This window comes from Gobius niger, assembly GCF_951799975.1.
Source record: "Gobius niger genome assembly, chromosome: 3".
Classification (NCBI taxonomy): domain Eukaryota; kingdom Metazoa; phylum Chordata; class Actinopteri; order Gobiiformes; family Gobiidae; genus Gobius; species Gobius niger.
The window spans coordinates 9172237-9186635 of NC_136854.1; the positions used below are offsets into that span (position 1 = coordinate 9172237).

General features: G+C 42.3%; 2 protein-coding genes and 1 long non-coding RNA gene across 3 annotated transcripts; 2 read left to right on the plus strand and 1 right to left on the minus strand.

The window, feature by feature from the left end:
• The first annotated feature begins 3855 nt into the window (after positions 1-3855).
• LOC306960277 lies at positions 3856-6181 on the plus strand. Its single transcript, XR_013792669.1, has 3 exons — positions 3856-4363; positions 4544-4644; positions 6051-6181. It is a non-coding gene; the product is annotated as an uncharacterized lncRNA (long non-coding RNA).
• A 1028-nt stretch (positions 6182-7209) lies between these two features.
• Positions 7210-9650, plus strand: LOC306960462 (uncharacterized protein; the record flags this gene model as incomplete). Its single annotated transcript, XM_079552892.1, has 8 exons — positions 7210-7227; positions 7300-7376; positions 7459-7636; positions 7703-7779; positions 7882-7967; positions 8061-8185; positions 8692-9225; positions 9301-9650. The coding sequence occupies exons 5-8, from the start codon at positions 7954-7956 to the stop codon at positions 9648-9650; spliced, it is 1023 nt and encodes a 340-aa protein (XP_079409018.1). The 5' UTR covers positions 7210-7227; positions 7300-7376; positions 7459-7636; positions 7703-7779; positions 7882-7953.
• Positions 9651-10272: 622 nt separating this feature from the next.
• Positions 10273-12103, minus strand: LOC306960463 (putative ATP-dependent DNA helicase Q1; the record flags this gene model as incomplete). Its single annotated transcript, XM_079552893.1, has 4 exons — positions 11460-12103; positions 11216-11295; positions 10753-11085; positions 10273-10307 (listed from the first exon to the last, which is right to left on the minus strand). Exons 1-4 carry the CDS (start codon positions 11723-11725, stop codon positions 10273-10275), a joined length of 714 nt encoding a protein of 237 aa, XP_079409019.1. The 5' UTR covers positions 11726-12103.
• Positions 12104-14399: the final 2296 nt, after the last annotated feature.

The window sequence follows — 14399 nt, forward strand, 5'->3', positions numbered from 1 at the left end:
CCATTGTCTTGATGGTTTCAGGTAAATGCATTTTCTCACAGACACTGGTCTAGTTTTGTGTTTTTTCTGTAAGCACACTGGGCTCTTTTTTCCATGAATGGGTCTGAATCATTAAAACACTTCTCATACAGCTGCTTATAAATGACCGCAGAGTTTTTGGGCCTCAGTGACACTGCTGGAGGGTCAGTGTCAACCACTTTATGAGAGTCATAGTGAGGCTAAATCGTGGACTGGACGGGGTTTGGTCGAGTGGAGGACGTTTGGCTTCTATTCACAGAGTCTTCTTCTTAGCTCTTGTGATCAGAATGTGACACTGAACCCAAAGCTGGAGTGTCTTATATGAGACTCCAAACGTCCTCAACTCTACCAAACCCAGTCCAGCCCATGATTTAGGCATAAACTTCCTGGACGAATGAGAGCCTTCACAAACACACTTCATGAGAAATTCCATTTGAAAGAAACATCAGCTGTATCTGTTTAAAATAGTTTCCTAAATGAGTCTTTATCCAGAAGTGGTCGTTGTCATTTTGAATTTGTTCTTCTCTGAAATGCATGATTTCCTCCTTTGACTTGAGTGAATCCTTGTTGTTGGGCCTCGTGGGATCTTCCTCTCTACAGAAGAAGGAGAAAGCCACACTCCAGACTTTGGGGAATGGCTGTTCTGCCTTCTTTGTTCATTTTAGTGGAAGCTGTTGGAGTCGGTCACTGCACACGATAAGTGTGTTTTGTTTCTTTGAGCAGTTCAGGCGGCTCCCAAGCCTGACCCTGAGGCACTCGCTTCTGGACCAGAACCGGAGGCACTCGCTTCTGGACCACTGCCTGATCCATTCTGGGGGTAATTTTAAAAATCTAAACATTTCACATCAAATAATAAACATTCACTTTTTTTTTCAGACTTTAAAGCAGATGTGATGTTGATTCTTACACACTTTGCTTTTCTTTTGTTTTACATATGAAGCAACTTCCTTAAATCGCTTGCCGGGCACGCCATAAAACACGTCGCGGAACATGTCGGTTAAATGCGGACGTCGCTGGATGGAGTCCCACTGATGCATTCGACCACCTTCTAAACGACTCCTCCTCCTCTTGCAGGAATAAAAAAATGTATGAGCATTAAAATGAGTTGTGTTTTTTTTATAAGAGAAATAATATTCCTTAATGTTTTAATCTTTAGAAGAGGGAGAATCCCTTTGATAACTGGAACTTGCACATAGCTCTTAAAGTGACTATACGGAGATTAAAAATGTTAAAATGATTTATTTTCCTCCTACATGTTCCAACAATGTCCTAATGTGTAGAATGAGCTCAGACCTGTTCACCACAACTGCCTCTAAAATCCTGCACTGTCACTCAAAAAGATGTTAATTCGGGTCCGAAGTGCCGTCATGCACGAGCTTGATATAGAAGGTGCAGTTACACGTATGACCTGAGGTGGCAGTAGTGAGTATAAAATGGCTAACTTGCATCTAGCCCCTTAAAGTACAGCATGAGTGCACAATAGCAGTTTGAGAATTTAACTATGTTCTGATGACATGGGTCGGTCGCCTAATAGACATATTTCAGGCATATTGTAAGAACAGGCAACTTCTTATTTGAAATTAAAATAGATTTAAAACAATCCAAAAAATGACAGCAAATATAAACTAGAAATGCAATGGCTGCGCCATTGCGATTGACTGCGGAATTGCGGGAAGCGAATGCAGAAATTGCATAAACTGTTCAAATTGCATAAATTGCTTAATTTGCATAATCTTATTTGCATAAACTGGTAAAATGCATAAAATGTCATGTTGCATAAACTGTATAAACTGCATAAAGTGGTAAAATACATGAATGGGTTAATTTGCATAAATTATGTAACTTGCATAAACTCTTTAAAATTCATAAATCCTAAATGGCATAAACTCTTAAGTTGCATAAACGCTTTAAAATGCATTAACTGGTTAAATCCCATAAAGTGGTTACTATTATTAATATTGCATAAACTTTTATATTCCATAAACTGGTCAAACTGTTGAAATGGCCTCAGTGCTTGATTGGCAGAAGCTGCACAAATGGCTGAAAGGCCTGGAGTCTCCCCCCATTGGCTGGATTCCCCCATACACACCAATGCAAAAATTTCAAACTCCCGTATAAAAAAACTGGAAAACTGCAGAAGGCCAATTTTTTCTCAAAACCCACAAGTTGCATAAGCTGATCATGCACAAAGTGCAGAAATTGCAGAAAATTGCAGAAAATGCAGAAAAAAGTGCAGAAAAGCATGGATTTGCGGCAGCCCCATTATAAGTCAATGGGAAAAATCTCCGACATTTTGGCCGATTGCGGAAAAAACGTAAGTTGCAGAAGTCCCAAAAGTAATAGCACCCTTCTCCTCAACATGCGGAACATTTTGATGCATAACTTGCATAAATTGCACAAAGCATGAAGGTGCTGAAAGCTCTAGAAAATCGGGAAAAAGATGGAAGAGGAATAATAATAAAGAACATGAAAACCAATAATTGACTGCGGAAGAATTCCGCAGTCAATCAATAATCTTGTACCAGCCATCCTTTTTTATGGGGTTTGTGTCCTCAGCACTATGAGGACACAAACTGGAGCTCTTTGTGATGGAAAATGCATAAACAATGATAGAAATGATGGGGATAAAAAACAAGGGGATATAAGTGCTTGCAGGGGCGCAGTTTGCCACTTCTGCCATAGAGCATACCTGACCCCATGGGACCATAGGCTCCTGTATTCATGTTTTGTGGTCCAGGAGCTCTGGGGGAAAGGGGTGGACTGCCCTACACTAACAGGGGTTACTCGACCAATATTAAAGTTACGAGATGAAAGTTGTCATTTTTTTTACTCGCCTCTGCCACCTCAGGTCTTAGACGTAACTGCAGTCTCTATGTTAAGCTTGGGCAGAACGATGGACATAGTGACAGTTTCTGAGTGACAGTGCAGGCTTTTAGCAGCAGTCGTGGTCAACGGGTCTGGGCTCATCCTACACATAAGGACATTGCTGGAGCAGGTAGGGGGTGGCAAATAAATAGTTTTAACATTATTTAATTCTGTCCCTTGAACACAAAATCAAGCAAACTCCATAAAATCAGTGCAGCATTGCAGCTTTTCCAAAAGCCTGCAGCTTTCACGTGGCTATTCCAATATTGTGTTGTTGTCGGGTGATTATGGTTGAATAGTGTGCCGTTTAGCTTTGGAAATGTTCTTTTTGTAGACAGCTGCATGGTCCCTGTAAGCTGGTGGACAGTGAGGCCATCCATCCATTTTCTTCCGCTTTATCCGGGGCCGGGTCGCGGGGGCAGCAGTCTCAGCAGAAATGCCCAGACTTCCCGATCCACACACACCTCCTCCAGCTGTTCTGGGGGGACTCCGAGGCGACACCAGGCCAGCTCGTAGACATAGTCCCACCAGCGTGCCCTGGGCCTTCCACCTTGTCCCACAAGGACATGCCTGGAACACCTCCCGCGGGAGGCAACCAGGAGGTATCCAGAACAGATGCCCTACAGCCACCTCAGCTGGCTCCTTTCGACGTGAAGGAGCAGCGACTCTACTCCGAGCTCCTCCCGGGTAACTGAGCTCCTCACCTGATCTTGAAGGGTGCACCCAGCCACCCTGCGAAGGAAACTCATTTCAGCCGCTTGTATTCGCGATCTTGTCCTTTCGGTCATTACCCAAATCTCATGACCATAGGTGAGGGTGGGAAGGTAGATCAATCGGTAAATCGAGAGCTTTGCCCCGACTCAGCTCCCTCTTCACCACGACAGACCAATACAGCGACCGCATCACTGCTGACGCCGCACCGATCCGTCTGTCGATCTCGCGCTCCATCCGTCTCTCACTCGTGAACCGCTGTACCAGCGTGTGAGTCTGGTATGAGATCCATTCAGCCACATTTCCAAGGCGGAGCCAGCCACAGCAAACAGACAGCGGCGTGAACCAATCAGCGAAGGGCGGACATGACGTCAGAAAAGCGACAAGAAACGCTGCAGTGAGGAAGTAAATAAACCGAGTGGCGATGAGCGTTGTAGTTTATTCAACATGGCTAGTGAAAGAGAGACAGTTGTCAATGACTTTTGTCGGTGTTGCGGTAAAAACTTGAGGATACATGGTGTTATTAGCAACTCCGTGTTGATTTTCGAACAGGGTTACAAGTCACGGAGCTCGCCTATTTTGCAACGACTTGTGGATTTGGGTGGTGCGTTAACACCAGACGTAAAAAGATCGACAAGACTCTGTAAGACTTGTTTAAATCTAATCGGTCGTTTGGAACGGGACCTACCAATTTTGCGCAGATGGCAACAAGAGGAGGACAGTGTCACATCCGAATCTCAACCAAGAGAAGTTTCATCTTCTTCTGCCGGTACTCGTCAACTTTCTAAGTATTCTTTATCTTTTCTTCCTTTTGTTTGATAAGCATGTCAGTGTTGGCATTATCGTTATTTATCATTATTCGTTGTTGCACTTGTGAAAATGGTTAGTTATTTAGCCATTTTTATCTGAAAACGGCAATAAAATTATGTTTCATTTTGATGTGAATCAGGTGACAAACGAGAGCGCTCGACTCCATCTAAAACTCCAAGAGCAGTGAAGAAAATACGCCGTAGTCCTCCCACCACTGCAGCAAGGCGAAGCATCACACAGGTGAACATGGCTAATCTTAATATGCTCTTGTGATGCTCTGGTGCAGGGGTGGCTAACTCGTCAGAGACCAAGAGCCGAAATTTTCAACCTTGATCCTGTGAAGAGCCACAAAGGCACCGACCATTAGTGAGATCCAGGGGTGGTACTTTATTGTGATTAAATATAATGTGACTGTTATATTTAATCACAATAAACTTTATACATGGCCTTTTTTTTCAATAATTGTATTAGATGTATTGGTTTTACTCCTCACCAAGATTGAAATAAAGATATATCAAATAAACTGACATTTTGTTCTGTTCTGACTGGGACAGGATTAGATTATTATTTTTTTTTTAATGCTGGGGTGTGTTTGTATGTGGGGCCCTGCCCACTGAGCCCCCTCCTCTGATTCGCCCCTGGCCTGAGCGCTCAGTGCAGCTCGGTTCTGACTGGACTGCGCAGAGAGAAGGCACTCTAGGCTGCACAGTGCACAAACTTAATAAACTTTAATCAGGAGCCTCTGGAGGACGTCTGAGGTTCTGTTTTAAGTTGTATTTGTTACAGCTACAGTCACATGTGAAAGAAAAGTCATGACTTTGCGTATTTCCGCGGTACGCGATGTCGCGCTTCGCATCATATGCTTCGTTAGAGCTCCGCTTTTTTCCATTTCCTAATTTTGATCTTTTTCTGTGAATATGAGGCCAAATTTCATCAAATAAAGAGTAGGCTGATCAGAAATCTGAAAAGCACAGAAGCTGATCCCAGAGCCACGATCTGCCTGCCTGTTGTTTAACCTACATCCTGCTGTGAGTGAGGCAGGCACCTTTTCACGCCGCCTGGGTGATGCGGGCTCTCATTCATGTGGAGATGGAAACCGGGTCTGTAGGACTATGGTTGGATTTTTGGTCAAGATTCTTAAAGACTGTTTTACAGTTTATGGGAAATATGTACCAACACTCTTGTAAAGAGCAACATTGTATTATCCAGTCATGCAAAGAGCCGCACTCTGATTGGCCAAGAGCCGCATGCGGCTCAAGAGCCGTGTGTTCGCCATCCCTGCTCTGGTGTGTAGAATTTTCTTAAAACCGTCTACTGAAGGATATTTATCTTAACTGATGAATAGATAAAAATCTCCATGTTTACAGCAAGTAAAGCCACATTGTCTACAAGGTAAAACAAAATGTGGCTCTGTTTATCCCTATTAACAACCAGTTTACTTCACATCAAGTTACTTATCACACTGTGTTTTGTTCATTTTCTAGTGTAACACACACAGTAATTCATTGTGTCAATACAGTCCTGTCTTGTCTTACCCCTTCCCTTTTGTGCATCAGAGAGGGGTCTCTTACCAAATGGTCATTAATAGTAATTTTCACAACTTTTCTTATTAACATATGCAATCAAATTTGTCTTCTGTTTTACAGGTTATTACTGAGTACGCAAGCAAAACTGTTGTTAAGGTTTCTTCTCCATCTGAAGCTGGGATTATTCAACACATCACAAATAAAAACTGGAAAACTGCAGCCAACTTAAGTTCAACCCACAAAGAACTGTATGAGGAGTTAAAATCAAAGATTCTCACTACCATCAGTGAAGAATGTCAGTGCCTCTCAAACCCAAACAACAATTTTGTGCTGTGGAAAACTTTGCCAGAAGACCTCAAGTCGTTTTCATTTGATAAGGTACTTGTGGACCTGGAGAACATGTCTCCTTTTTTGTTGTCAATGTTCCAGTCAGTCAGCAGCAAATGTCTGCCAGCTGCATGTGCTGCACTTTGTGTAGCACTACGGGGGAGAGAACCTCGGATGTCAGCCTTTGCATACTATGTAAACAGCATACTACATCATGGAGGTGCGAAAAAAGCTGCCTTCAAAAGGTTAAGCAAAATGGCAATCACAACATCATACACGTGTGCCATTGGCAAACAAAAGGAGTTGGCTGCCACCTGCGGTGAAAGAGTGCAGGAGCTAAAAGTTTCCACGGAACTGTACTTGACCTCAGAAGCAGATGGGCACCCTGTGGACGTGGCAAGCGTCAACATGGAGGACCTCACACTGTCGGGTGCGACTCTACCCCACTTGAATAAGTTTAAAACTAACAAAAAAACATTTGTATTTATTTTTTAATGAAGTTCTTCATTTGACATTTTCCACAGATGACAATACTGAAAGCCGAAACTTCTTCAGCCAGCTACCATTCTCTGAGACTGCAGAAATGAACACTCCACCTGCTGCCACACAACCAGAGCCACCACCCACATTCTCAATAACAATGGACAATTTAGACTTTTTCATGAAGGCTCACCAGCAATCGTCACTCACCAGCAATAAATCCCTGCACTGGATACATCACATTGCTGTTGAAGACCGTATTCAAATAAGCCACCTCAGTGATGTAAGGCCAGATATTGACATTACCGCTTACAATCTTTCTCACTCGCTTCCAGGATCAGAAACCCAAGCTCACATAAGGAGAGAGTTTATAGTGTTGGGCAGTAGAATTCTCACTCAACATCTTGAAGTTTTAAAGCCACTTTCCAAGGCTGTGTTAAATCACATCCCACATAAATATTCTGAAGAAATGAAATTACGCTCCACAGACGTATGTATAATTTTAATATTGTTTTAAAGCAGAAGCATGTATTGCATTGACCATTTTACTTACTGTTTACAGTACCCCCTTGGACTGCTCTTCAAGAATGAAAACAAAACAGGGGATTTTATAGATGTACTCACCCATCTCCAGAAAGAGTAACACAATATTTGTTGATTCTAATACTTGTTGAACAAAACGTTTTAATGTTTTACACACTTTTATATAATTTCTGTTCAGATATGTTCCAAGGGGACCACATGGCTTGGAAAAGGTTTTTGTAGGTGGTGACCGCCTCACTGAGGGAAACTGTAGAAACCTTCAGTGGACTTTTAGAGGTGGAGCAACAGAGGAAGAACGACTTGAAGGTTTAGCATTTAAGTTTGAAGATTGGCATGCCATCAGGAATCTGCTTGAGGTATGTGATGTTGCTAAATACTTTATATTCTGCAGTAGTACTTTGATATTCATTTGAATTCCCTAGATCCATTACAAAATATTTTTCAACAAGATGTCGTCCAAAGATCATGGAACACTTTTTTCAAACATGAATGTGCTGAGGTACATTAATTACAAGTGCATTTTTGTGGTGTGTTATAAAGCATGAAAATGTATGTCACGGCACGTTGTACTTACATCTGTGTTACTTTTCTGTCTGTACAGTCTTTTCCAGTGCTTCCAAGACAACATGAATTGTCTGGATGCCCCATGAAATGATTTAGCAGTCCTGCCACCATGAATTTGGCACGGTCTTGTATTCTCATTTATTTTAATTTGATGACAGTGGAGTTTTTCTGAAAGGCGTATGATCATAATGCTATTTTGCAACCATATGTACACAGGTGTTCCAATGCTAAACAAGGCCCCACAGCCGCCTACGATGCCTACAAACATTTTTTGAGGAAAGACACGACAGCACTTTTCCTGGCCGCAGCTCTGGAGCACTTTGGCCTCGAGGATTTGTCAGGTATATAATTTTTTTATTTTGTCTTTTTATGTCTTCAAGAAATCCTTTAAAGCATGAACATCAGTCGTGTAAATGTACTTCGGCAAAAGTGGCACATACAAATTCTACTTTAGTATGTACCCTATGATTAAATAGCTCAAAGTATTTCAAAATTTCTTTTTTTAACACTTTAAAAGATGGAAAATAAGTGTACATCAGGACTGAACCAATTGTAACCGGTTAATTGTCAGAATGAACTACTGATGTTTTCATACTTTATCGTTTTGATGTTTCAAACAAGAAATACTTCACTGACTGAAATTCATACGACAGATGTTTACAATACTGTTCAAAATACTTTGGCTCTTAATCAAGTTAAAATGCTGTGATGTAGAAAGTAAACATACAGACTCTAAAATGTACTGACCAAATAGTAAAACTATTAATGTACTTAACACTAGTGATGTTAATGTAGATTGTTATTTATGTGACATAATAGTAGTTTCTATATTTTCATATGTACACAGACAGGCCACCCAATTTCATTCCAGCTGACATTGAATCTGGGTGCCAAGCAGACCAGAGAACGTGGCTTCATGACAAAACAGAGGAGTTGATTGACAAGTATGTCATGTTGCTGGGAATCTTTGGTAAAGCAGATGACCAACCTACAGCTCAATTCCAGTGTCGTGAGCCAGAATGTGACAAAGCGTACATTTCTCCAGAGGCAAGGCAAAGGCATGAAGAGAAGAAACACAATCTAGTGTTGTCTTCTCCACCGTCACCTTCTACAACAACAGCACTCAAGCCAGACTCCATCAAAGAGCACTCAGAAGCAAGGTTAGGCTTCAGCTTTGTCTTGCTGAACATGATGGATGCTGTAAAAGAGGGCGATGGAGAACGGCTGATGCGGCTTTACCAAGTTGCTCTCCTTTTCTACAAGGCATATGGTCACAGCCAGTATGCTTATAGCACTTTATTACTGACTCTGCAACTTAATGCCACACTGTCCCCGAGAATGGCCCACAGTTTAAAATGGAACCGATTCTGGAATGGAAGAGGTGGAGCGGGGAATAACATACCGCTTGACTTGCACTTAGAGCACATGAACAATTACTTAAAGTCTTTTCTTAAAGGTCTTGGCCCAAATCTTAATGAGACCTCAGCAGACAGAATCAGTAAATCTATTGGCATACTCAAAGAAATGATGGACAACACTGACAGGGAGCTGGAGGTCACCAAACCAAGTGGTGTGCATCATACATCAGGCGAGGAGGAAGACATTGCAACTCTTGTGGCCATTTTCAAGGAGAGACAACTGTTCCACGACCAGCCAGGCAGAGAATACCAGTCATTCCCCTCTTTTGGGAAAGACTTGCTGGGAAGACTACAGTATGCTAACCTGTACCTATGGATGCAAACAAAAATCAAAAAGTTGCTGTCTGATCAAACAGCTCTGACTGTGCTTGCAACTTACAGCAAGTAGTGTTATTTTATTTATAAATGTCTTTGTGTGAAATAATAGTTTTACTTTTTAAATTACAACTGTGTTTATTCATGGTGCAGTGTTTAATAAAAAGCTGTAAAAGTTTCTCTTCAAACATTTATTTTTAGACTCAAAGAAAAATACAAAAGTACAGGGATTTACATGACTTCAAATATATCGCACATACAGTATTTAAAGTGAGAATTGTGTCATCAGTATTAATCTGAACCTTCAATGGCAGCAACTCCTGACTCTGAGCTGCTTGCGGATGTGTGTTCTTGGTCCATGTTTGGCTCATCATAATACCCTGTGTAATATATGTCTGGAAAGATGACACTGTCAGCTATTGTAGCGGAAGGACTCGGGCAATTTGCAATGTCCTCAAATACTTCATTAATAATCTGTAGGATAGCATATGCGTGTGTCTGATTGAATACTGGTAGGTGCTTGCCAATGTATTGTATATCAAAGATATATTCACTGTGCTCTATAACGGCATCAATGAGTTCAGAGCCAAACCCAGTGCAAGCGGTTCTATTTGTGTACAAATGTTGTTTTTCCTTGAGTAATGTTATCTGATATTGCAACAAGAGGTCCCTTAAGAGCACCTTATCTCCTTCAGTCACCTGTCTACTAACAAGATGTTCTGAAAGTGGCCTTGGGGGCAGTTCATACACGGGAGTAGAAACTGGGCAACCTTCTGTGTTACATTGGCATACAGAGTGACAGTAGGTGCAACACTGATGACCTGGTGTAATTGCAGTGGCTTGTTTGTCAAAATGGCTGTACAAAGCCATCCTAATGCAAGAGTGTCTTTTGGTAGTTAGCAGCTCCTTCACTGCTTGATGCACCTTAGTGTGCTGTTTGACAAAATAAATAACAGCATGTGACGGTTTTCCATTCCTGCCTGCCCTGCCTATCTCCTGCACAATGGCTTCCATGTCCTTTGGAACACCATACATAACCACATGAGAAATGTTTGGAAAATTTAAACCCATTCCGAGTGCAGTAGTTGCAACTACAACTTTACAGTTGCCTTCTCCACTCAAAGATGACAGCACTCTGCTCTTATTGTGTGGGAGTGTTTTGCTATGAAACATGCCTATCATGTTCTCTGCTTGGTGCATGGGATCTCTGCCAACCCAACAATCTTCATCAAGTTCAGCTTCTAGGTAGCAGAAGACTCGTCCAACATCTTTTAAAGTCTGACAGTAAATAATAACAGGAGACATGGCAATTCCCTTTTCTTTGACTTCCTGTACTATCCAGTCCATGCAGTCCAGGTGAGGTCCAGGAATATGGGCCAATCCAAGCCTGATGTTGGTCCGGTTCGGGCTTTCAATCACAGTCACTGCCTTTTCTAGATGAAGCTGCTTCACCACTCTGGCTCTGGACTGGACATCAGCAGAAGCTGTTAGGGCCATAATAGGTGTCCCTGTAAGACAATTTCATATGTACATTTATCAGCTATAATGAATTATTGAAAAGCCATTAATGAATGTTGTATTTCAACTCTGATAATTACATATTTCGAATTTATTTTATTCAAAGACTAATAAACCAACCTGCTTTGACAATGGACCTCAGTTCTCCTAGTCTGGCGAAGCACTCTCTGAAGGCGCTTTGTCCTTTTTCGGCCAGGCCCCTAGTAGAAAGAAGGAAAGCATTAGCACACTAATATGACGTGAAGGTTGAATGAGTTATAGTCAATTGTTCAGCATTACATGCTGTAAGCAGGTACAACCCGGTGCATGTATAACAAATCATTCTGGATGTTGTTTTAGTTACAAGTAAAATGCGAAAGCTTACCATTTGTAAGTGAGGTGCACTTCATCAACCACAATGCCGACCAGGTCCTTGATGTTAGACAACAGGCGCCTCCATTTGTCGTTTAACAGCCATGCTTCTGGGCTACCGAACAACAACTCCGCTTTACCGCTGAAAATCTCCACGTCGCTATTCACTCCGATCTGCATAGCGGTTACTCCAACTTTCGAGGCCTCGGTAACTTGCTGCTCCATGAGTGCAAGCAGAGGAGACACCACGACCACAACTGGATTTTCATATAGCGACATCTTTTTCGCAACGAGTGGAGCCAACTGGTATATTAAGCTCTTCCCAAAGCCAGTAGGAAGCAAGGCGAAAACATCTTTTTTTTAAATAAATGCTTCCAGTGCTGTTAGCTGCTGGTCTTTAAGTGAGTCGATGTGGTTTTGATCATTTAAAACAGAATTTACTGCGGATTGGAACATACTTTCAGGTCTCCCGAGCGCCATCCTTGTTGTTGTGAGGGGACTTCCGCAGCACAAGAGTGACGCAGTTAGCGTCACAGCAAATAAACGGATCTGATTGCACGGTACCGTTCGAACTCGGCTGAGCAGCCAACAAGGACGGGCTTGCCAGACTGATACCCCGTGTATAAAATATACAGAGGGGGATCATTCTGGATCCCAGGCTAGTGAACAAGACCCAGAGATACTTGAACTCCTCCACTTGAGGTAAGGACTCCCGACCTGTAGAGGGGAAACCAACTTTTTTCCGGTGGAGAACCATGGCCTTAGATTTGGAGGTGCTGATTCTCATCCCGGCCGCTACACACTCGGCTGCAAACCGCCCCAGAGCAGCTGAAGGTCCTGGTTTGTTGAAGCCAACAGAACAACATTATCTGCAAACAGCAGAGAAGAGATCCTGAGGCTCCCAAACCGGACACCCTCCGGCCCCCGGCTGCGCCTAGAAATTCTGTCCATAAAGGTAATGAACAGAACCACAGTGAGGCCAGATTGTCAAAATTTTCTTTCAAGTTGTCTGCATTTGGTCTTTCGAGTGCGAAATTCCTGTGTAAACCAAGGAGAGGATGTGCAAAGTAATTGATCGTGTTTTCAGTGGAGTTAACTTGTCAAACGTTAAGGACAGAGTGCTGTTGTAGTGGTTAACAAGCTCCTCAATGTTGGCAGAGTGGTCTGGGGGAGGTACCGAGGCACACTGATCCTGTAAAAAGGATCAGTGTGAAAATAAACATTTTTGAGGTGGAGTAGAGATAGTGAAAGAGAGAATGATCAGAGAGGGCCAAGTCTCTGACTTCCAGTTGTTGTGGGCGGATCCCTGTTGAGCAGACTAAATCTAATGTGTGGCCTTTGATATGGGTGGGATCCTGAACGTGCTGTATGAAGGACAGATTTTCTAATGTCGTTAGGAATTCTGAAGCAAATGGATTTCCCGTATCCACATGGATGTTAAAATTCCTAAAAGTAGCACAGAGGGCGCTGTGGCACAGAGGGTTGTGAGGAGTTCAGTGAGTTCAGAGATGAGATAAATGAATTGGACGGTTTAGGGGGACGGTAAATTAGGATAACCAGAAGTGAAGTATGACCGGTGAGCCGGAATGCCAGGTACTCAAACATGGTTATGGGATGATTTTGAACAAATATCTGGGAGGAGTGGCCTGGTTAAGTGTCATAAATTCATCATTGCCTTGCCACATTTCTGTCAAACAAATAAAGTCAATGTTATTTTCAGTAATGATATCTTGGATTTGAGAAGCCTTGTTATTGAGAGAGCGTGTGTTGAATAGCCAATATAAAGTGTCTGTTCTGTTACATGGAGAAGACAGCGCAGGCAGCACCGGTGAGGCGCAACATGACTGCCAAGGGAGGGGATGGGAGTATCATTATCATATTCAATTTTGTTGTGATATATCTTTCTTAATATTACTTAATATTAATATTTTTGTGGTTCAATATGCCCATATAATAATGTCATGAAGATAAAAATGTAGGAAGAAAAATAGATGTTATTATTGTTTTGTTAATGTTCCTATTGTGTGTGTGTGTTTACTGCTGTATTGTCCAGCTCACCAGAGGAGATCTGAGGTGATGGAGGAGCAGAACCCAGTTCAACACCTGCAGTGGAGCAGCCACAACCCCCTCCCCCCAAGAAGACAGCCTTAGAAGATCTTCTCGAAGAGACTTTTATTTCACCTACACATGCTGCTCCAGGCCACATTAAAAAGGTAGAAACAAAAAGGTATAGAGGTGAAGAACCTATACCTCTCAAAAGCTGTCCATCGGACTGGTGGAATTACCGTGGTAAGATCTACTCACTACTTTCTCCACTTGCAAAATCCTACCTCACCACACCAGTAGACCGGGAGCCAGACCCGCTCCTCAGGCACATTTTTGCTACCTTTTCCAAACTAGTATCTTTCAATAGAGTATATCCTGGGTCATTACCAGTGGGGACCCCCCATTGCAGCTCGGCCCCGTTCGGCTGTGGGACCCCAAAAACCACTTTAACGGGACAGACGTCAAACGGAACTTTGTGATTCTATCCAAAGTAGTGCTGTGGTCACATACAGAGTCACAGATTAATGAAATTTAGAACAAAGAAAGCTGACATGATGAGGAACAAAGGAATATGACAGTTTTGGGCTTTAGCTTTTTCTTTTTCCATATATTCAACTATATACCTGCAAAAATGAAAAATAAATGTCATATAGATAAGAAAAGCACTTCACAAATGAGTGCATTATTGTCTTTTTTGTTTATTTTTACCTTATCAAATGTAAATAGAAAACTGCCCCAACTCATTAGCTTCACATTAAGCCCAAGATGAGCTCAGTACCTCTAACGGATCACCAGCTATAACAGAAAGTGTGTTCCACGCTCCCTCTCAGAGCTGTGGAATCCTCATGCATTTGTCCATATAGGCCTGTGAGACCATCCATGGTGAAGTTACAGCTTTTAGGACAAC